The sequence below is a fragment of the Lygodium microphyllum genome, chromosome 4, assembly GCF_053477565.2.
Source record: "Lygodium microphyllum isolate KBCC chromosome 4, Lygodium_microphyllum_v1.1.10, whole genome shotgun sequence".
Classification (NCBI taxonomy): Eukaryota; Viridiplantae; Streptophyta; class Polypodiopsida; order Schizaeales; family Lygodiaceae; genus Lygodium; species Lygodium microphyllum.
In genome coordinates, this window is record NC_141138.1 from 29,578,473 (window position 1) to 29,602,007 (window position 23,535).

General features: G+C 45.4%; 1 protein-coding gene across 3 annotated transcripts in view; it reads left to right on the top strand.

Moving 5' to 3' along the window:
- Positions 1-731: 731 nt before the first annotated feature.
- Positions 732-23,535, top strand: part of LOC148036906 (ZIP metal ion transporter family) — a 95,424-nt gene continuing 72,620 nt past the window's right edge. Inside the window, exons 1-5 of one of the 3 annotated variants that reach the window (XM_087675828.1) lie at positions 732-1,059; positions 1,269-1,327; positions 21,448-21,540; positions 21,660-21,749; positions 21,824-21,914. In XM_087675828.1, the coding sequence (XP_087531954.1) occupies positions 969-1,059; positions 1,269-1,327; positions 21,448-21,540; positions 21,660-21,749; positions 21,824-21,914 (424 nt within the window). In that variant the 5' untranslated portion in view covers positions 732-968. The remainder of the gene's footprint in view (positions 1,060-1,268; positions 1,328-21,447; positions 21,541-21,659; positions 21,750-21,823; positions 21,915-23,535) is intronic. The other 2 variants (XM_087675827.1, XM_087675829.1) reach the window with 2 other exon arrangements.

The window sequence follows — 23,535 nt, forward strand, 5'->3', positions numbered from 1 at the left end:
AAGTATCATGTATCTTTTGGTGATTTTTCATGGAAGATTACACATGGCAACCTCATCTTTGCTATAGGTACCAAGGTTGGTAGCTTGTATCCCTTGCTTGTATCTAGATCTATTGATCATGTTTTAGCTATGATCGATCTTCCACATGTATCTTTTTGGCATCATTGTATTGGGCATATATCTCTTAAAGGAATGAGAGTCCTTACTTGTTTGCAATCCTTATCGCCTCTTGACTACTCGTGTTTTAAATTAAGCAATCATTGTTTATAAGGTAGGCAGACTTGTAACTTGCATAAAAGGTCTGGTTGGTTCTACATGTATGGGTGAGCCGTTGGCTCTTTTGCATTCACATGTTTATGGTCCTATGCTGTATTAGTCATTATGTGGTAGTAAATATTTTGTGACATTTATTAATGATTAGTCATATAAGGTTTGGGACTTTTGGACTTCTCATGCGCAAGTTATGGTGAATCCTAACTCCAATCAATGTGAGAGGGGAGAGAGAGAGAGCATCGGGAGAAAAGAGAAAAGGATCCTGCACTCCACATGAACAAGATTGAGAAGTTAATAGAGTGTACCAAATACTCCAAAATTGGAAGTCTCGACAAGTAATTTGTTCGTCTAGATGCACCCGTGGAGTCTTGCCACGTGTTTGGTCACTACTTGCATTTGAAAGTAAAGGTGACTATAATTTTAGGGAGCAGGAATGGAAAGGGGCGCGCCACATGATGCAAACTTGGACCTATTCGACATTGGAAACGTCTGGCAGGTCAACGTGTGGCTGCGCTCTTCAGGGCATCCGTTTGACTTGATCAAATGACGGACTAGACCACATAGACGGGGGTAGCAGGCGGCAGGTCGAATTGACCTGCAGATGCCACCTATGGCCCTAGATTGTTTCACGTTAGGGCCGTAGGCGATGCCGACAAGATGAGAAACGCATAGAAAAGGATCGACGCTCTGCGCAGATGCGTTTCGAGGTTGCAGTCGACGCGATGAGCTCGCAGGTGTCAGTCGCCCTGTTGCTGTCCATGGTCGGAGGCTTAAGCACAGCCGTAGGTAAGGCCGACCTATGAAAGTCCCCGAGCAAAAGAATGATTAAATAAACAAGAAAAGCGGAGCACCATAACAGAGAACACAGAAGAGTGATGGTGTCTTTTCCCGTTTGATCTGTGTCTCCCCTCCCCTGCAATTACGCCATTGTACGTATGCCCTGACTCATCTCTTCAATGGCGAGAATTAAAGGACCTTTTAATCGCTCAATTCAGGTGCTCTTCTGGTCGTGCTCCGGCCCACTCCAAAGCTCAACAGACTCGGAGTCTTGCAGGTCATTGTCCGAACTCTGAAGCGCGGTTCATCTGTTTGCTTTTCATACAGTGCTCGCGTGTTTTTGGGCATCGCTGGTTTTTTGCTTGCCTTGTAAGTCGGCACCATATGCCTTCATATCATGAAGTTAGATCGCATGCCAGCACCCGTATGATAAAGAAGCCACTACGATGCCATTAAGTCAATTTAGTATGGTGTTTTTATAAATCTCTTTAAAGACTGGAATATTGTGAGTAAGCGTAGATTCTTTGTCAACATTATTGCAAATTCCCCTTGCAAAGCGCAGATTTGGGGAAGAGAAAGGGTATACGTGAAATTTTATGACATTGGGCCCTTCGTTTTGGTTCGTAAAGTAGGAACCCAGCCCAACAAAGTGTCTTCCCTTGTGCACTTTCTAAAACCATAAGTTTCTCGTGTATTGTCATAGATGTATTCTCTATGACAGTCTTACTTACCTTCTCCACATATCATGTATCAATGGCTCCTCCAATTTGTAACATTAATGACAAGCTTGACTATCTCACTTGGAGTGTGGTAATGAAAGCACAGGTTTGTGCAAAAGCATCTTTGGTACATTGCTTTAGGTTTTGCCTTGTGTCCTCGATGACCCTTTCCTCTTTCATTTGATTTGGACAAGCACAATTATGAGGAAGCAGTGATAGATTGGAACAATGACGATAGCAAAGCACATTTGATACTTCTATGATACATCTCAAAGGAAGACCTCCTAGTGGTCACCTCCTATAGGATATTGCCTGAGGTGTTGGTGAAGCTCTAGGTTATTTTCAAGGCTTTGTCGACGATGAGGATTGTAATAGCCAATTGCAAGGTGTTCAATTCAAGGTGATCGATATGATTGTCATTCATTCTCCATAGTGACTCAGATCTAGGATCAACTTTGCAACATAGAGTCTGCTCTACCAAAAGCTCATTTAGTAGGCGTTCTCTAGGGTTTGCATTGAGGACACATAGAGTGTATGACCACGACAGAAACACAAAGAGACAGATGTAGACACAGAGAGCAAAACTCAAACCTTAAACGCAAAACTCAAAACTCAAACCCTAAACGCAAAACTCAAAACTCAAAACTCAAACACAGAAACTCAAACACAAATAGAAGAAGGGAGAAAGAGAATACAACTTTGAAGTCAATGAATGCTGTAAATGAATGTAAGAGTGTACAGTGTGCTCAAGGGCAGAGCAATGTTGGAGTGTGACGTCCATCGGAGATGGTTCCCAAGTCTGTGACCACCAGTCGGAGTGTAGAGTACTGAATAGTGAATGGCAGTAGGCTGGTCATCAAAACGCAGCAATCTGGAGATTGGAAACTGGTAGACGCAGTAGTGTACCACCGATCGGAAGCTGCACAAGTGCTGTAAACAGTAGGGCGATAGTTGGAGAAGGTGTGTCGAAGAGTGTCAGGGCCTACAATGCTGAAAACGCAGGCTGGATGACCCTGGCGATGATGGGCGGCAGGCTGGAATAGTAGTCTGGGACAGTCTGGAGCAGTCGCCAGCAATTGGGAGCTATCGCCTACATCAATGGACAGGGTGAAGACAATGTGGTGTAGTCGATGATGGCTAAACAGCAGATGGAGGCGCTTTGCAGGTTGGAAACTAGGCGCCAAAAAGCAGATCTGAATGGTGGGCAGCCGGTCTATTTCTAGATGTGGATTGGAGCCTCCCAAATTAGGGTTTACATTGAACTCTCTCGAATTGCCTCCCGTTTTAGAGTTTTTACTCTAAAAGAGCAAATTTTAATGTGTTTTGGGGCTGTTGAAGAGGCTAATTAGCAAGTAATGCATGTTTTAGCTCAACACCCCCTCTTAGGCCCAAAACAGCACTGAAAGGAAGGCCAACCATTTGTATCCCAAGGCGTCCCACCCCAAAACAGCCAGGGCATTAGACAAAGGGTGCAGTGTGGCTGCCTAGTGGCCTACTAAGACTACAGAGACAATGGTTATCTTACCAAGGGAGTCCAAGTAGTCACCCTAAAGAGGCCAGGGCATCGGACAAAGGGTGCACATTGGCTGTCCAATGGCCTACCAAGTCCTGCAAAGGTGGATGAAACCACATTGAACTTTTTTTTTTTGGTGAGAAAGTGAATGATTGAGAGATGGTTTGCGGTTGATTAAGTAACAGTGCCAATATAGGAGAATGACAAGCGTACCCAACCGCTTGAGGGTGTCGATGACGAGAGAAAGGGTGACGAGGTATCCATGTGATGAAGGAGGATGGTGGTGTGATAACAATAACCGCTGGTGGAAACAGCTTAGGATCCACTCAAGTGGTGCTCTGCATTATGAGATGCAAAGTATGCTACATGCTGAAGAATGCTCATGCAGCAGGTGCCACTTGGACAGTGTCCCTCGTGGAAAAATTGTTCACTTGCCCAAGCATCCTAGTACAAAGATGGTGAAATCATGCAGTGCAAAGGGTAAGGTACAATAGGGAGAAGAAACCGATATCGAAGACAAAGTGCTGAAGCCTGTAGAATACCAAGAAGTGTAGGAACCCTCTCTCAACCTGGATGTAGATGCCGACGAAGGAAGAGGAGCCTGATGTTGATCTTCATATGGTGCAGAGAACCATAAGGAATGAAAGAAGATGAAGTGGATGAAGTACCGTGCTAGAAGAGTAAGGTAGAAGTCGCCGCCATGATAGCATCGAGAGAGATGTTGCATGATTTGCCTCGGGAGGAGAAACCGCCATGCTGAAAGAAGAGCAAGCACTTTGAGGACGATGAAACCATGAAAGGAAAGGTATGCATCCCCACGTCTCTAGCCCGGGTAGTAGGACCAAAGCTATCTGCAAGTTGGCCCTACAGGAAAGACAAAACCTTGCATAAAATAGAAGAAGGGTTCCTTCTCCGCTCCTAGCACCTTTTCCTTCTCCGTCCCATTCTCTATCTCTTTGCACCATGGTACTTCATTAGGGGGAATCCCACCCTTTAACACAGTGCCTCTCACCTTTCAGCAAATGGACACACCCATAACTCCTGGGTCAACTATGATGGGGATCCCCCTCACTATCCCCAACTTCACATCTCACATGACCACTCAAACATAGGGGTTTCCATCCTCAGCTTATGGCGCGTCTTCACACCCTCCTTGGGTTACACCTACATAAGGATTCCCATCTTCTCCTCCCCGTGTTCCCATCCCACCTCCTTGGGTTCCTCATGTGGCTACCATACCCATGCCTAGTCAACCTATCCTTACCTATGGATCCACCTTGCACACTATCCGCATGCCTTGTGGGCACTCTAGGGCCCATTCCCAAGTGTTCTCCACTCCCCCATCCTACCCACACTACACTTTTTCACACTATCCATCTCCGAGCGCTACCACTCCTATTGCAACGGTCAAGAATGCCTTCATGGATAAGACGCATTTTAACGGGTTAAATTTCACCACTTGGTCGAATTTTATGCAACAAGTGCTTGAGTCATTTGATCTACTTGACAAACTTTCGCCATTCCATGGAACCTTAGACCATAGGATTGAAATGTTGTCCATAGCTATCTTGTCTCTTGGCAACCTTACACATTTAGCCCAAAAGAGGACAAGATAGTTAGGCAACTTCAAGACTATTTATCAAAGGGTTTTATTGAACCGAGCAAATTTCCATGGGGCACCCTTGTCCTTCTCGCTAAAAAGAAGGATGACATGATGCGCTTTCGTGTCGATTACAAAGGTCTAAAAAGGGTGACCATCAAGAATAAATATCTATTACCTAGGATGGATGACCTTATAGATCGGTTTTGTGCGGTGCAATATTTCACCAAAATCGATATAAGGTCCAAGTACCATAAGATATGGAGAGTTTCGAAGGATGTCTCGAAAATTGCGTTTTGAACGTAGTATAGACATTATCAATTTTTAGACCTATCTTTTGGATTGACCAATGCTAATGCAACTTTCCAACAAATGATGAATTATTTATTTTGTCTGTATCTTGGAAAGTGGATAGTCGTTCTCTTTGACGATATTCTCGAAAAGGTAGGAGTAGTATTTTATTGGCGTATTCCGGGGACCATAAGGTAAGTAAAATATTTTTTAGGTTTTACTAAGTTTTTTCAAAAATTCGTAAAAAACTATGCTCATATTATTGAATCCTTGACATGTTTGCTTAAGGGTATCCGAAGCAAGAAAATGTGAGAGTGCACAATGGAAGGACACGAATATAGAGAGAGAAAGCAACAATAAGAAGGAGGAAATCTGCACTATTTGAATGAATGTTGAATGTAATGGTGTGGATTGATCAATCCTTGCATGCACCATGAGGTGTCAGTGAGGGCACCACATCAGGCTGAGAACGATGATGGCAGTAGTAGCACCGGAGACGGACGAGAATGCCAAAGTCGAGGGAGCAACTTGTAAAAGATAAATGCCAAAGTGAAGAGTGGTCAGCTGTAAATAGCTAAATGCTTGCAAATCTGACCGACTTACCAAAATGGCCTCTAAATTTGGTCGTCCTATTGAAAAATAACCAAGGACTATAATAAATATAGTTTGACTACACAGAAAAATCCAGAAAATAACGTGGCAACTCGGGCAGCCTAGAGATAGATAGACATTGACAACGAGTGAATACTGACTAAAAAGTGCCAGAAAAAGAATAAATGTATACTGAAATGCTAGAGCTCCCATGTCTTTGTCAGGCTCTAACAAGAGCTCACAACAAGGAGATGACAGATTGAGAACCCTAAAATAGGCAGACTAACACTCTCTCTTAGATATTGGGAGTGTCTAAAGACCCAACAATCTCACGTAATGAAGTATGGAAGACTCGGGCAGAGGATTCGTGAAGAGATCCATTGCATTGTCCTCTGTGAGACAGTAATGAACCTCAATGTGCTTCATATGAGCATGAAATACAGAGTTCTTAGCCAGAGCTAAGTCTCTCTGGTTGTCCACTTGTAGTTAAGTGGTTCCTATCAAGGGAAAATCAATCTCCGCCTACATCAAATGAAGCCACACTGCCTTCATAGCAGTCGAACAAAGAGCGTAGTACTCAGTCTTTTTAGAAGGAAGTGCCATAGTAGGCTGCTTCTTATTGTTCCACGAGATAGCTCTCGAACCAAGGGTGAAACATTGAAAGCAAAACCTATAGTGGATTGTCTCAAATCCACTTGCCCAATTAGAGTCACTCTAGCTAGAAAGAGTTGTTAGCAGATTAGTCAGCTCAGGTGTGAGTTTGTGCTGCAGAGGCTACATCATTTTATGTAGCATTTTTTCTGGCATTTTTAGGTGCCCTTTTTTTAGGGCTAGGGAGCATTTAATGCTGGCCGACTGCATTTATTGCTCCCTCCATTTTATGCCAATATATTGCTAGGGCTCCTCCTCCTCTTGTGTACTTCAGTCATCATTTGTGGATTCTTCTGAGGAGAGAGGAGCCGGTGCCAGGGTGCCCACACAACTAGTGACTCACTGTTGTATGCTGCTATCTCGTGTTCGATATGGATTCCGTTTCCTGGGCATACATTTGAGTTCTCATCTGTATTTGTGTTTATTCTTTCTCTTGTCTTGTGTTTCAGTGGTTTATTTCAGCATGTTGTTTATGCTTCCATTGCTGCACCACTTTTGACATGGTATCAGTTTTCAGGATTTGTGTTTCTGCTATGTTTTATTGCTGATTTTAGGACTGTTTTCCCTCTCGCTGATCAGGCAGCTGCGGCTCCAATCAAGCGACTAGTTTTGTCTGCGTTTTTTGCTGGCGTCAGCATCTGTACAGCCTGTGCATCCATTTCAGCCTGCGTTTTGGTGTTTTTTTGCATCTCCTCCTGGTGGGGCACTTACATCATCAGGCTGTTTTTGCTGTTTTTGACTGTTTTTGACTGATCTTTTGACTTTGTGCAGCAGATTTTGGCTTATTTTTATCAGCTTTTGGGTTATACTACATGTGAACTCTTGGTTTTTGCAGTTTGTGCTCTTGGTTTGGCTGTGTTCCCTCTCCCAATCCCTTCTTTTCTCTACTTCTTTTCTGAATCCTCTCCAAATGGCTCCTCCATGCACATCCACTGATGACAAGTTCCATGGACCTGATTATTACATGTGGAGTGTAGTGATGAAGGCTTGGTTTATTCAGAAGCAGTTATGGCTCGTGGTTGGTGGAGCTATGGCACGTCCTCGACAACCTTCTCTTGTTCCATTTGATTTTAATGAAGACAACCATGAGGAGGCTGTGCTTACATGGGATTCGGATGATGCCCGTGCTTATTCGGTGTTACTTCGGTGTATTTCCAAAGAAGTCCTACCGGGGGTCACCTCCTGTACGACAGCTTCAAATGTATGGTTGAAGTTACAGTTGATGTACGAGGCTTCTTCCACCATGGGGGCCGTTACTCTCTATTGCCTAGCTCCAATAAGTGAAGTTTGAATCCAAAGATACGATTCAATCCTTCCTCCTTCATGTTACCCAGTCTGCCCTATTAGAGGCACATCTTGTTGGTACAGTACTCTACAAGATTCCTCGGGAATTTGATGGAGTGGCGAATGCTTTACGGGCGCAGACATCTACGACTCCTGTCAGTTTTCTTCACATGTTCTCCATGCTACTTGAGCATGAGGCTACTTTGCGACTACAGGGGAGGCTTCCGTCACATTATGGAGGTTCAGGTGAGGCTCTTGCAACTTTAGAGAGGGGTTCAAAGATGAAGAGGTCGAAGGCCCAATGTTACCACTGTGGCAAGAAAGGTCATTTAAGGAAGGTCTGCAAAGAGTTAGTGGCTTCTCGAAATAAAAAGGAGCAGAAGACGAAGCGGGATGCGGACTCCTCCGACGAGTCATCTGTCTCAGATTCCGATTCCGATCCTCCAGCCAAGGTGAAGTCCAAGGCGCGGAAGGGATCCTCTTCTTCGGATCGTGGGAAGGGCTTAGTAGCCCCTTCCTTAGCTGCCTTCTAGTGGTGGTGATGAGGACATCCCTCACGACACTCTGGAGCCAGAGAGGGAGTGTGAGAGGGTGGTGAGATGGGGCAGCCGTGCCTCATCTATATGTCTATACAGATGCACAAGATCCAGAGAGAAACATCCCTGACACATCGACCGAAGTTTGGCAGGTACAAATCTTGGAGCTAGGATTGACATCCAGGTTCATGATGGGCTGGTTACTTGACAGAGAGCGGGAGGTTTTCGTCTGGAGCCCACATGAGGGGACACATGTTAGAGATCATTGCCAGGCAGGCAGGATCTGGGCTGCACAGTCGGACTGTGCAGTCGGACTGCCACGTGGCAGTCCGACTGCCTGCAGCCCAGTCGGCTGCATTTAATGCAGCCGACCTGTCCTATTTTTTTGGGCAGATGTCGGCTATTTATACCTGACGTCTCCAGCAGTCTCATACATCTCCCGACTCTTCTCTGTCGCAGATTACAGACCGGTGCCGTGCAGATTTTTGTCTCTGTTCACAGATTTCAGACAGAAGACAGTGCAGACTGCAGCAGACTTCGAGGTGGACAGCAGGTCGCATCGTCGAGGTGGAGACACGCAGTCCAGCACACTGCGCCCGTGTATATCTTTGTATTCAGCATTCTATATACAACAGATCTTCATCGTCCACTGTCTCTTTCTCTCCCTTCTCTCTCTGTGTTCTCTCTCTCTCAGTCCTACACTTCCGCACCGCTGCACTCTGACATGGAATCAGAGCAGTGTTTGAGGGCTGACTGTGCGTAGAATCAACCTGAAGGGGAGTTTCCATCGCGACACAAATTTGTGTTTTTTGCGTTTAAGGGCAGACAGGAGGGCTGCGCCTTGGAACAAGGCTGAAACGAGTGTGGGCGCACAGGAAAGGAGTACAGGTGGTGGATTTGCTGCTGTTTACTGCTGTTTGACGCGGAGGAAGTTTGAGTTTTCAACCTAAAAGTGCAGGTTTTGCTTTTTCATCGCCTCCGGCGGGTGAAGAAGCTTCGGGACGCGGAAGAGCCTTAGCAGGCTGAGTTTACCCAGTCAGAGGGGGCTGCTTTTGCGTTTGAGAAGGCATTGCAGGTGAAGATGTCTACAGAGATGGACTTGGAGTTCCAGGCGATTATGGACCGGAAGGTGCCTGTCTTACCGGCTCTTCCTACAGATCAGAAGCTTGAAGGTTGACAACTACCGCATTTGGCGCGTTATGATGTTGGCCATCCTTGAGTCCTATGATTTGGCGGAGTCGGTACAGGAGGATATTGACCGGCCTTCGGTAAGAGATGAGCTCAAACTCTCTTCCGATGCTCGTGCGGAGTTGGCCAGGGCCCAGTCTCATTGGGACAAACTGAATGCCAGGATTCGATCCTTTCTCTTTCTATCATGCACTATAGCCATGATCGCTCACATCGAGCACTTGACGGTGGCTTGTGAGATATGGCTGGAGCTTGATCAAATATACAATCAGATGACCTTGATGAAGAGGGTTTCTTTGGAGGTACAGATGCGGACCTTGTCCGTCAATAAGTCTTCTTCGCTAAGGGAACACATTAACAAGCTAAGGCAGCTACAGATGCAGGTTCAGAATGCGGGGAAGCCGATTTCCTCCGAAGACATGGCGATCACACTATTGTCCCAGTTGCCGCTACGATTCGGTACATTTTACTCTGCCCTTATTGCTTCGGGGCGAGAGTCTACTCTTCGCTGGGAAGAGTTGGTTTCTATGGTCTTGGACCAAGAGGAACAGTTACTATCTTCGGAGGGCGTCACGTAGACAGCTTGTTCGAGGGTTGCCGGATATAGTGGTGAGCCAGCAGCCATGTGTCTCCTGCATACGGGGGAAGCAGCATAGAGATGCCATTCCCCACACCGCTTCGCGGCGGTCTACTTCACCGATGGAGTTAGTCTCTACGGATCTATGTGGCCCTATGAGGAATGAGTCCCTGCGTGGGAGCTCGTACTTCATGCTGATCGTGGATGATTATAGCAGGATGACATGGGCCTATTTTTGGCACTAAAGTCAGAAGCTTTCTCGCACTTCAAGGATTGGCTTCTCTTTGAGGAGAACCGATCAGGCCGGAAGTTGAAGATCTTGCGATCCGACAAGGGAGGTGGATTTGTGTCTAATGAATTTGCTCGGTTTTGTACAGATAGAGGAATTCACCAGGAGTTTGCCAATACCAATACTCCTCAAGAAAATGGTATTCTAGAACGGAAGAACCGCAGTGTGATCGAGATGGCCGCAGTGTGATCGAGATGGCGCGCACCATGATGGAGCACCGACAGACCCCTCAGGTTTTGTGGGCCGAGGCTGTGGCTACTGCAGTCCACATTCTTAATCGATCCCCTACTTCGGCCGTGGAAGGAATGACTCCATTTGAGGCTTATTTTGGGACGAACCCAGATGTTTCTTACTTTTGAGTCTTTGGGTGTGATGCCTATGTTCACATTTCCAAGGCTCACCGTGATAAATTTGAAGCGGCTTCCCGAAAACAGGTATTTGTTGGCTACAGCTCCCAGTCCCAAGGCTACCGACTGTATGATCCCGTTAAGCGGGATGTGTACACTAGCCGTGATGTGCGGTTTGTGGAGGTTCCGGCTTCTTCAACGGGTGAGGAGCACCCCGTTCTTGGAGATCCAGGGGAGAGTTGGGCTCCTTCTACAGTTCCACTGGAGCCCGTGCCTTTTGATTATGATTCTGTTTCTGACACAGAGTCTACTGTTCCACCGGACACCTCTGCGGAGTTACCACCGGTGGATATTCCAGAGTCTTTTGCTGATGGAGAACGACGAGGGGAGGTTCGGCCTCCTCCTCGCTGGGCCCGTGACACACTCCGTGATTCAGGGATCGAGGGGGTTCCTGAGGAGTGGGGACCGCAGGATGGTCCGCGGTGGTCACGGAGGCACCAGGCGCATTCTTCGGAGCTTGTTTGCTCCAATTATTGTTTGATGTCCCGTGTTATGCAGGATCGAGAGCCCACCTCCGTAAAGGAGGCTTTACAGTCCGCCCCATGGAAGAAAGCTATGGAAGCTGAGTTGGAGGCTATTGAGAGGAATGGCACTTGGTCACTTGTGCCACGCCCCCCGAAGAAGAAGGTGATTGGAGTCAAGTGGGTCTTCAAGACCAAATATCTCAGCGATGGTACTTTGGATAAGCACAAGGCTCGCCTTGTTGCTAAGGGTTTTGCCCAGCGCCCAGGGATTGACTGTCATGACACCTTTGCCCCCACAGCTCGTATGGCAACCATTAGAGCTGTTCTTGCTTTGGCTAGCCATAGGAGATGGCCTGTTTATCAGTTGGATGTGAAGTCGGCCTTCTTGAATGGTGATTTGAAGGAGGAGATCTACGTTGAGCAGCCTCCTGGCTTTGGTTCTTCAGATGGGAAAGTCTACAGGTTGAAGAAGGCCCTGTATGGCCTCAAGCAGGCCCCGCGAGCTTGGAACGAGAAGATTGATTCGTTCCTCCAGTCTCAGTTGGGATATTGGCGGTCCAAGGCCGATCCGCAGCTGTATGTTCACACTTCCGAGAATGGTTGTGTGCTGTTTGTATTATATGTTGATGATTTGATTGTCACAGGTGATGATGCACAGCAGGTCCAGGAGACAAAGTCAGCTTTACATCGGACGTTCGAGATGACAGATTTGGGGCTACTCCATTTCTTTTTAGGCCATGAGATTTATCAGTCTCAGAGGGGAATCTTTCTCTCCCAACAGAGATATGTACAGGAGCTCTTGGTGTCTTTTGAGATGGAAGATTGTCGGGCCCTCTCTACTCCTATGGATCCGAACTGGAAGGCCACTTCCCATTCAGCTTCTCCTTTGGCGGATGCGTCCCGCTATCGACAGTTGATCGGGTCCTTGATTTGGCTTCTCAACACCAGGGTTGATCTATGTTTTGCTGTTGGGCTCTTGGCAGGGTTCATGAGCGAACCTAAGACGGTGCATTGGCAGGCTGCTCAGAGGATACTTAGGTATCTGAGGGGGACGTCTGATTTGGGGATTCATTACCCCGCAGGGACAGATGGGTCAGATCTTGTACTTGCAGGTTGGAGCGACTCGGATTGGGCCGGTGACGTGGACCACAGGCGGTCTACAACAGGTTACTGCTTTACTTTGGGTGCAGGTGTTATTTCATGGAGTAGCAAGAAGCAGCCCACGGTAGCCCTTTCGTCTACTGAGGCGGAGTATCGGGCCGCGTCTTCCACCACATGCGAGGTTGTGTGGCTTCGGAGATTGTTGGAGGAGCTTGGGTGTCCCCAGACTCATTCTACATTGCTGCGATGTGACAATGAAAGTTGCATTGCCTTGGCGAGGAATCCTGTTTTTCATGCCCGGACGAAGCACATTGAGATCCAGTACCACTTCATCCGAGAAAAGCTTTTGGATGAGACCATCACTGTGGAGTATTGCAAGACGGAGGATAATCTTGCGGATTTGTTTACGAAGGCGCTTCCTCAGGCTCTACTTCGGAGACATTCCAGATCCCTCAGGCTTCTGCCCTGCCCAGGCTCTGAGAGGGGGTGTTAGAGATCATTGCCAGGCAGGCAGGATCTGGGCTGCACAGTCGGACTGCCAAGTGGCAGTCCGACTGCCTGCAGCCCAGTCGGCTGCATTTAATGCAGCCGACCTGTCCTATTTTTTTGGGCAGATGTCGGCTATTTATACCTGACGTCTCCAGCAGTCTCATACATCTCCCGACTCTTCTCTGTCGCAGATTACAGACCGGTGCCGTGCAGATTTCTGTCTCTGTTCACAGATTTCAGACAGCAGACAGTGCAGACTGCAGCAGACTTCGAGGTGGACAGCAGGTCGCATCGTCGAGGTGGAGACACGCAGTCCAGCACACTGCGCCTGTGTATATCTTTGTATTCAGCATTCTATATACAGCAGATCTTCATCGTCCACTGTCTCTTTCTCTCCCTTCTCTCTCTGCGTTCTCTCTCTCTTAGTCCTACGCTTCCGCACCGCTGCACTCTGACACATGATGGGCTGGTTACTTGACAGAGAGCGGGAGGTTTTCGTCTGGAGCCCACATGAGGGGACACTTTGGCGGTTTTGGCCGAAGGCGGGGATTCCATGGTCACATGTTGAGAGACATGTCTGGCAGATTGGTCTTGTATGTCCTGAGTGACATAGGTGACATTATACAGAGAGTTGCTATGATTTTTCTCTATTTTCAGGTGGTGCTGTTATGATTGACATCGATGTTAGATACTCTCCAAGGCATCTTGGTGGTGGGCTGGCCACTCACTGCTTGGATATCCATGGTTTTTCTGGTGGTTCTATGTTGTAACGTTTATGATTTCCCATCATTGTACTATTGTATTGTATCAGATCACCCCTGATCTGAGAGAGGGTGCTAGCAGATTAGTCAGCTCAGGTGTGAGTTTGTGTTGCAGAGGCTACAACATTTTATGTAGTATTTTTTCTGGCATTTTTTGGTGCCCTTTTTAGGGCTAGGGAGCCTTTAATGCTGGCCGACCAGCATTAAATGCTGGCCGACTGCATTTATTGCTCCCTCCATTTTATGCCTATATATTGCTAGGGCTCCTCCTCCTCTTGTGTACTTCAGCCATCATTTGTGGATTCTTCTGAGGAGCAAGGTGCTAGGTTTCCCACACAGCTAGTGACTCACTGTTGTATGCTGCTGTCTCGTACTCGATATGGATTCCGTTTCCCGGGCATACATCTGAGTTCTCATTTGTATTTGTGTTTATTCTTTCTCTTGTCTTGTGTTTAGCAGCTTATTTCAGCATGTTGTTTATGCTTCCATTGCTGCACCACTTCTGACAAGAGTGCCCCCCTCTCCATACACGATCTCGTAGGATTGACTCCCTTGTAGATAGCGCAAAATACGCAAAGTGGCTCGCAAGTGAGTGTGAGTAGGAGTCTTCATAAAAGAAGATAACAAAGCCACCATAAAAGAAATGTCTGACTGAGTGTGGATTAGCCAGGTCAGAGAGCCAACGAGGTACATATAGCGGGTGGCATTTGGAAGGGGATCACTTGGTACTGAGAGCTTGGACTCATTGTCCATGGGGCAAGAAATAGGCCAATACTCAGCCATATCAAACTTCGAAAGTAACTTGGAGATATACATGTGCTAGGAAATAAAGATGCCAATGCCATGTGCCATCTAATAAATCTCCAAACCAAGGAAGAAGTGGAGGCTCCCAAGATTCGTCGTGCCGAACTCTTGTTGCAAACCTCCGGAGTTTGATCAACCTCCTGTGAGGCATTTCCTATGATAATGAGGTCATTAATATATAGAATGGCCAATGCATACTTATCACCTGCAACCTTGTAATAAAGGTTGGAGTCATGATTTGAATGATGAAAGCCACTATGTAAGAAGTATTAATTAATTCTTTGGTACCAAGCTTGAGGAGCTTGCTTTAGGTCATAGAGGGCCTTCCACAACTTGTAAACATGGTCCCGTGCTTGCACAAGAAACTAGGAGATTGTGAGACATAAATCTTCTCCTCTAAGATGCCATTCAAAAAGGCCAACTTCACGTTCATCTCATAAACCGGTCAATAGTGATGAGCAACTAAAGCCAAGATAGCTCAAATAGTGGACGTTTAAGGTGTCGGTATGAATGTCTCAAACTAATCCAAACCTGCCCGTTGAGAGAATCTCTTGGCAACAAGCTGTGCCTTATGCTTGTCCAAGGTCCCATTTGCAAGATACTTGGTTTTATAGACCCACTTCACACCAATCACTTTCCATATCTTTGGACGAGGAACCAACTCCCAAGTTTGGTTTTGCTTGATAGAATTGAGCTCAACTTGCATAGCAATGCGCCAAACATCCTGTGCAAGAGCCTCATCAATTGTTGTAGGCTCATGGTCCTCAAGAATCTATGACATAAGGGGATAGTTCACACGAACTATCCTGTTGGGCCTGAATCTAGGCTGATCTGTATAGACCAAGAGGCATCTCAAGGAATTGAGTAATCCCTAAATGTATAAGCCTCAATACCATTGAGGAATGGTGATAGGCTCAACTTGCTGTGAAGGAGACTGAGAGGCCTTTTGTACCTGCAAAGCATCTATTTGTGAAGGGGACTCTCCCTCACTAAGGGAAGGTAAATTCTCCTCATTCAATGAAGAAGGCTTCCCTCTAACGGCTCGATCCCCCTAGAGGAAACCTAAGGAGATGGGGAAGGGATGGAAACACTTGAGGACGGGGTAGTAGATGAAGGAGCCATCAAGGGTGGAAGGGGAGAAGTGTTAGCAGATTAGTCAATTCATGGTTGAGTCCGTGCATGTGGTACAGCAGGCTCGACAGAGAGATATTTTAGGCATTTTATTTGCTAGCATTTATTGTGTTTTGACATTATTTGCAGCCAGTCAGCCAGTATTTAATGCTGGCCGACCAATCATATTTTTGGCATTTATTTGGCCTATATATTCTCAGGCTCCCTCCTCCACATTCATTCATCACTTGACAGTTCTTGGAGAGAGGGAGCATGTGCCAATGCCTCCAGAGCCGGTGATTCACATTGCTTTTGTACTGTCTCATGTCTTGGTATATGGATTCCATTTCTCGAGCATACATCAGAGTTCTTATCTGTATTGTGTTTTTTCTTTCCCTTTCTCTTTTGTCTTGTGTTTTAGTAGTTTATTATAGCTTATGTTTATGCTTCCATTGCTGTTTTGCCTGCATTTTTTGCTGACGTCAGTATCTGTATAGCCTGTGTATCCGTTTCAGCCTGCGTTTTGGTGCCTCAGCATCTCCTCTTGATTGGACGCTTGCATTATGAGGCCGTTTTTGCTGTTTTTGGCAGTTTTTGATTGATTTCTCGACTTTTTACAGTAGCTTTTGTCTTATTTTGGTTAGATTTTGGGTTGTATTGTATGTGAACTCTTGGTTTTTGCAGTCTGTGCTCGTGTTTTGGCCGTGTTCCCTCTCCAAATCCCTTCTTTTCTCTACTTCTTTTCTCAATCCTCTACAGATGGCTTCTCCATGCACATCCACTGATGACAAGCTCCATGGACCTAATTATTACATGTGGAGTGCGGTGATGAAGGCCTAGTTTATCTAGAAGCGGTTCTGGTATGTGGTTGGTGGAGCCATGTCACGTCCTCAACAGCCTTTTCTTGTTCTCTGATTTTGATGAAGACAACCATGAGGAGGTAGTGCTTACATGGGATTCGGATGATGCTCATGCTTATTCGGCCGTACTTCGGTGTATTTCCAAAGAAGTCCTACCGGCGGTCACCTCTTGCAGGATAGCTTCAAACATATGGTCGAAGTTGCAGTTGATGTATGAGGCTCCTTTCACCATGAGGGCCGTTACTCTCTATGGCCAGCTCCAACAACTGAAGTTTGAACCCAAAGATACGATTTAATCATTCCTACTTTGAGTTACCCAACTCTAGGACCAGCTTCGCATTATGCAGTCTACCCTATCAAAGCCACATCTTGTTGGTACGGTACTCTAGAAGCTTCCTCGGGAGTTTGATGGAGTGGTGAATGCTTTAAGGGCGCAGACATCTATGACTCTACCAGTTTTCTTCATAAGGGCGCAGACATCTATGACTCTACCAGTTTTCTTCATATTTCCTCGATGCTACTTCAGCATGAGACGACTTTGCAACTACAAGGGAGGCTTCCATCATATTATGGAGGTTCAGGTGAGGCTCTGGGAGCTTCAGAGAGGGGTTCGAAGATGAAGAAGTCAAAGGCCGAGTGTTACCACTGTGGCAAGAAGGGTCATTTATGGAAGGATTGCAAAGAGTTAGCGGCTTCCAGGAAGAACAAGGAGTAGAAGATGAAGCGGGACGCGGACTCCTCCGACAAGTCATCATCTGCCTCAGATTCTGACTTAGCTCCTCCGGCCAAGGTGAAGTCCAAGGTGCGGAAGGGATCCTCTTCTTCGGATCATGGGAAGGGCTTGGTGGCCCCTTCCTCAGTTGTTTTCTAGTGGTGGTGATGAGGTCATCCCTCACAATACTCCAGTGCTAGAGAGGGAGTGTGAGAGGGTGGTGAGATGGGGCAGCTGTGCCTCATCTATATTTCTATACAGATGCATAGGATCCAGCAAGGGACATCCCTAATGCATCGACTGAAGTCTCTGGCAGGTTTAAATCGTGGAGCTGGGATTGACATCTAGGTTCATGATGGGCTGGTTACGTGATAGAGAGCGGGTGGCTTTCGTTTGGAGCTCACATGAGGGGACACTTTGGCAGTCTGGCCAAAGAAGGGGAATTCATGGTCATTTTTGTGCTGGAGCATTGGTGGCAAGATGGTCACGTATGTTGCATTAGAGGCATTGTTAACAGACATTGAGAGCTGCTATGATCTTCTCTATCTTCAGGAGCTAGTACAATCGACATCAACATCATGTTCTCTCCGAGGCACCTTGGTGGTGGCTTGCGCACCCACTACTTGGGTATCCATGGTTCTACTCTGATGGACATTGTTGTATGTACTATGATGCGACATTATTATTGTATATTGTATGAGATCACCCATGATTTGAGAGAGGGTGTTAGCAGATTAGTCAGTTCATGGTTGAGTCTGTACATGTGGTACAGCAGGCTGGGCACAGAGATATTTTAGGCATTTTATTTGCCAACATTTATTGTGTTTTGACATTATTTGTAGTCAGTCTGCCAGCATTTAATGTTGACCGACCAGTCATTTTTTGTATTTATTTGGCCTATATATTCTTAGGCTCCCTCCTCCACATTCATTCATTACCTGACAGTTCTTGGAGAGAGGGAGCATGTGCCAGTGCCTCCACAGCCGGTGACCCACATTCATTCATTACCTGACAGTTCTTGGAGAGAGGGAGCATGTGCCAGTGCCTCCACAGCCGGTGACTCACATTGCTTTTGTACTGTCTCATGTCTTGGTAATGGATTCCATTTCCTGAGCATACATCTAAGTTCTCATCTGTATTGTGTTCTTTCTTTCCCCTTCTCTTTTGTCATGTGTTTCAGCAGTTTATTATAGCTTATGTTTACGCTTCCATTGTTGTACCACTTTTGACAAGAAGGTGAGGGAGAAGAGGAAGGAGGCGGAGGAGTCATAGATGAAGAAGGGATGCCAAGGGGTAACTTGGAAGGAAGGAGAGGGATTGATGGTGGGGGAAGGGGGGTGAGTCAATGATGAAGAACCACCTGTATCAGAAGAACCATTAATCAGATCTTGGGAGGCCGCAGCCTCAGCGAAGATCACATCCATGCTCACCTTGATCTTTGGAGTCTTCGAGTTATAGAGCCGATAGCCCTTCGTAGGCATGTTGTAGCCCACAAAGATAAGCTTCTTTAATTTGGGGTTGAGTTTGATTCCTCTTTTCTTCTTGTCCACATGGACATATGCATCACATCCAAAGATGCGAAAGTGGAAGTGAGAGTCATATCTTGCAATGCGGAAGTAGGGAGTCATATCTTGCAATGCGGAAGAAGGCTTCTTTCCAAAGAAAGCTTGGTAGGGAGTCATATCTTGCAATGCGGAAGTAGGGGACTTGTTGCGGATAAGTACTGTGGTAGCAATGAATGCCTCACCGCATAAGGAATGGGGAAGACTCCTATGCTTCAACATCGATTGGGTCATTTCGAGCATGGTCCAATTGGCATGCTCCACCACACCGTTCTTGGATGGTGTGTTTAGATGGGAATACTCCACTTGCATACCGTGATCCTTGCAAAATTGAGAAAATAGGTTAGAACAAAACTCACATCGAACTCCACAAACTTAGAAAGATATTTGTGTCTTCACAAACACCTTTTACTCGTGGAAGTGAGAGTACACCTCGCTCTTGTATGCCAAGAAATAGGGCCCTACACAACGACTAAAGTTGTCAACAATTAGTGTGAGGTACTTGGCCTTCCCAAGGGAGGTTGTGTCCATAGAACTGTAAAGGTCGGTATGCACTAACTCAAGCGGTGTTGAGGCCCTCCGAGTAGCAACCTATGGATGAGGCTGCCTATGGTGCTTGTCTCTCGAGCAACTAGGGCAAAGAGAGTGAATGGGAGGAAAATTAGGAAGTCTCTCCACCATCTTCTTTGGAGAAGCTTGTTGAATAGCATCAGGATTGAAATGCCCATAACGAGCATGCCAAAGTAGTCCAAACTCGTGTGAAGTCTACGCAACAAGGGCTATGAGTGTGTAAAGTGACTCATGTGTATCTGTCCAAAGAGCAGTGCTTGTAGATGCATCCTCCACTATGACTGCATGCTTGGTGAAGATGACTCGAGTACCTAGTTGTGTAAGATTGTAATTTGGTACATAGAAAACTTTGGCCAAAGAAGTTTGCCGATCGGGTAAGGGAGGAATGGTCCCTACTCCTTGCACGGGGATGAAAGAATTGTCACCAATGATGACAGATCCCCCTTTGGATCTCATGTCTTGAAGCCAATCGTGGCTGTAAGTCATGTGGGAAGAGGCTCGATTATCCATCCTTCAATTTCTTGGCCTGGGGCTTCCTCTCCTTCCCTTCCCTCGAACCTGTGGTAAAAGCCTTCGTAGAGGCCGGATCCACTGGTACCTATATTTGTGAGTTGCTCATCATGCTCCAAGATTAGTGGGGCAAGGTTCTTCCAAAGAAGTGTGTCATGGGTTCTCGAAGTTAGAAGACTGGTGTAGAATACATCAAACTATGGAAAAAGTAGTTGTCAATAGAATCATGGTCATGTCCTCGGAAGATACAGTCTGTTTGAGAGATGCAAGCTTATCTCTCATGTCCTCCAGTAGAATCATGGCGACGCCCTTAGAAGATACAGACCATACAATCCCCCATAGCATACACGTTGGCCATATTTGTCCTTCAAGAAATACTTGCAAGAAACAAAAGACAATGCTGCCACTGGAATAAAGGTGACCAATAAGAGGTGTCCTCAGGACAATCGGGGTCCGTTGGGCCACAATACAAAAGAAGACTGATTGGGGCAAGGAAGACGGGGAGTATCCAATGCCAAAGGAAACACACACTGTCGAGTAGAGAAAAGAAGCAATAAATGCAAAGGAAAACAAGTCTTCAGTCTGTAATCGCAGGCAATCTAGGGGCTGGTAATATACCAAGAGTGCCTGGAAATGGTGTACCTGCAATAAATGCAAATCTACCCCTGGCCTAAAAAAGAGGCCGCCCAATATCGAAAAGAAGTCACCCTGGTTAAAAAAGACCAACTAGTTTAAAATGCAACAAAGAAAGAAATCTGTCCACCTATAAACAGGCCACCTAGCAGAGAACCCAACCTACAAATGTGCCGCCCACCAAGAGGACCAATGAGTTGCTTGTGGTTATCCCTAGCAAAATTGCAAAAATCTTTGAACAAGACCTCGCCCCATATGAGCTTGATGGTACAATCAATGATCTCAAAAAGGGTAAATTCCTAGGGCTGGATGGCCTCCCTAATGTGTTTTTCCGAGAATTTAAGGAATATGTAATACACTACTCCTTGCAGCGTGGCAAGCATTTGGAGCATTGCCTCATTGTCTTATTGTAGAAGTAATCAAACTCATACATAAAAGAGATGACAAATCTCAGCTGGCTAACTGAAGGCCTATTACTTATCTTACATCCGCATACAACATTTTTGTCAGTGCATTGGCAAGAAGAATTAGTGGCTACCTAGATAAGTGGATTATACAAGAACAAATATTAATGATTATATTAGTGAGAGCGTCAATATCATGAGTTGATCCACGTATGAATCAGTGAGAAAACCTAACCTAAAATATCAAGAATCTTGAAGCAAAAACATTGGCAACCCTAAAACTGTCATTATCAGGAAATTAAATAAATATCGAAAGTCTATAGGACTTGTTGGACATTGATAAGAATTTGTCGATAGAAATTCTAAAGTCTAAACAGACTTGAAAAAGCATTTGAAATCCTGCTAAGCATGGGTTAGGGTAGTGCAGCGCATGAATTGCCTGCATAGATATAAATGCCCATATTATCTTTTAGGGCGGAAATACCAAATTTTTCATAAGGATAAAATAGACTTCAGATTCGCAAAATAACTTGCGGATCCTGAAAAAGAGTTGCAAATAGGAAGTGAAACCCTAAGAATAAGGTGGGACTTTAAAAGAGACCCTAGAGGAGGGGGAATGTGAGAGATTTTGAGTTCATTCTAGATTAAGACCTCTAAATTCTCATTGTAGCAGATAATTGGATTAAAGTAGTTGCAAGCAGCACTTGAATATTTTTGCCTTCTTTTCCCTGCTCTTACCAGCATCAGCTGATCGTTGTCCTTGTGTTTTAGGGTTTTGCAGGTGGTCTCATGCTTTGTATCTCGTTTATGGACCTCGCTCACAATGCAATCAATGCAATTGGGTTTTCAAAAGCCAACATTTGGGTGAATTCACTTCCATTTTTGAACAAGAATATGCGTTTTTCCCTGAAAAAACATGGCTAATTATATCACTTAGAAGAGAATATGCACTTTTTAAACCAATGACATGGAATATTGTGCAGTTTTTCAGTGGGGTCATTCTGTTTGCTGTGATTGTTACGTTCATTCCTGAACCAAATCTTGGACCTTCTCCAACAGTAAAGAAAGCTCAGGTGACTTGTTTGTGCCTTGATGAGATGCTTTCCTAACAGATATGGCGACTTTATTTGCATCTTCTTTGCTGTAGGAGAAGAAGGATGATGACTATACATCATCCAAGGATTCGATGAAAAAGAAGCGGAAACAAGTCTTGTTTAGTGGCATCATCACTGCTGTTGGTATGCACATTCTCTCATCGTCAGGTTTTGTTTGATTCTGGACAAAGATTTAGAATTTAGAATTGTAAGAGAGAAAGTCCTTTTCAAAGCCTACCAATCTATGTATGAGGCTTCTTTGAAGTATACTCTCTATGTTTTGATTGAGTGAAGGTTAAGGTGCTTGAATTAATAGTTGTAGATGATTTTAGTAAAGCGTGGCCATGTAATCTTGTGTACAAGACTAACTAAATGCCTTTCTCTAGTTTTGATATTCTCCCTTTACACCACGCACTATTGGTGTTATGCCCTTTTCCAGACGGTGAGCTGTCTACATAGACTTGGAACGTCTAGAATAAACATACCTCAGTGGGCATCAGAATCCTCTTGATACTGAGTTAGAAGAGTAGCCAAATTGTTGTAGCTTGACTAGCCCAAGGATGTGATTGGATGACTAGACTAACTAGCCTAAGGACCCTAATGGACAACTAGCCTAAGGATAGAGCCACCACTGAACTTTGTTTCCTGGAGTGGTTCACTATGAGAGGAAGATATTGTGAGTGGGTGTGTCTTGAGGTACCAGGAGTTGGGGGTTTGTAACTAGTTCCCATGGCCTTTGAGTTGAGTTTGATAGCCGTGCTTGGATTTAGGGTCCCTGTTCATATGCACTATGCCTTTGAGCCATGCTAACCTTTATACAACCCTCTTAAGCCATGCACATGCACCTCTGAATCATGCACAACTTTGAGTCCTTGAGCTTGTTGGCAGAACATGGCATGTTCCAGCTCCAATCAGAAATATCCTTTTTGACTTTGTATATCCCTTTCAAGAATCTTTTGTATGGGACTAGAGATTGTCTCTTATGAGGTAAGACCTTCCTATTAATCTTTTGTATGGGACTAGAGATTGTCTCTTATGAGGTAAGACCTTCCTATTTTCTTCTATGTTTAATGTTATAGGTTCAATCATTGATGACCTGAAGGGAGGTCTGTTTGTTATGTATGTGTGTATATGTGTGAACATCTTCCACACCACCAAGCCTTTAATAAGGGCCAAAGGTTTAGGTGTGTACCCCGGCCTATATATCGAGACCCTTATCTTTTGTATTTTCATATCTCACATCATATATCACATCAATGAATTGTTTTAGTTTAGCCTTGTACTTGCAAGTTTCTCTCTTGGGCTCCCATACCAAAGAAATACTTACTAGAGAAGTTATCAACAAACAAGAAGAAATACAAAGATCCATGTAATGAGGGAGTCTGCATAGGCTTTTAGAATTGGTCAATTATGGGCAGTGCCCAATGTAATTTGTGTGGTGTGGACACTTATTAAAGTGCCAAACTATAGTGTGTCTAGGCCTTTAAAAGTAGTGACACCCGACTCTAGAGCTAAATTAACTCTAGTTGAGTTTTTTGCAAGTAAAACGTGGTTGATTATATTACTCAAAAAAACAAATTACACCGAAGTGCTCATGCTCAACAGACTAGCTGGAGCTGATGAAAGTCACAAATCCATTATGTATACAAGCCTCTCAAGGCGGTCTTGGGGGGATGGGGGCTAGAAGCCATGGAGGGGGGGTGTATCACCATCTGGGGTTGCCTACTTGCATCACGAAAAACAGGTCGTGGTCGCCCCAAGTGCG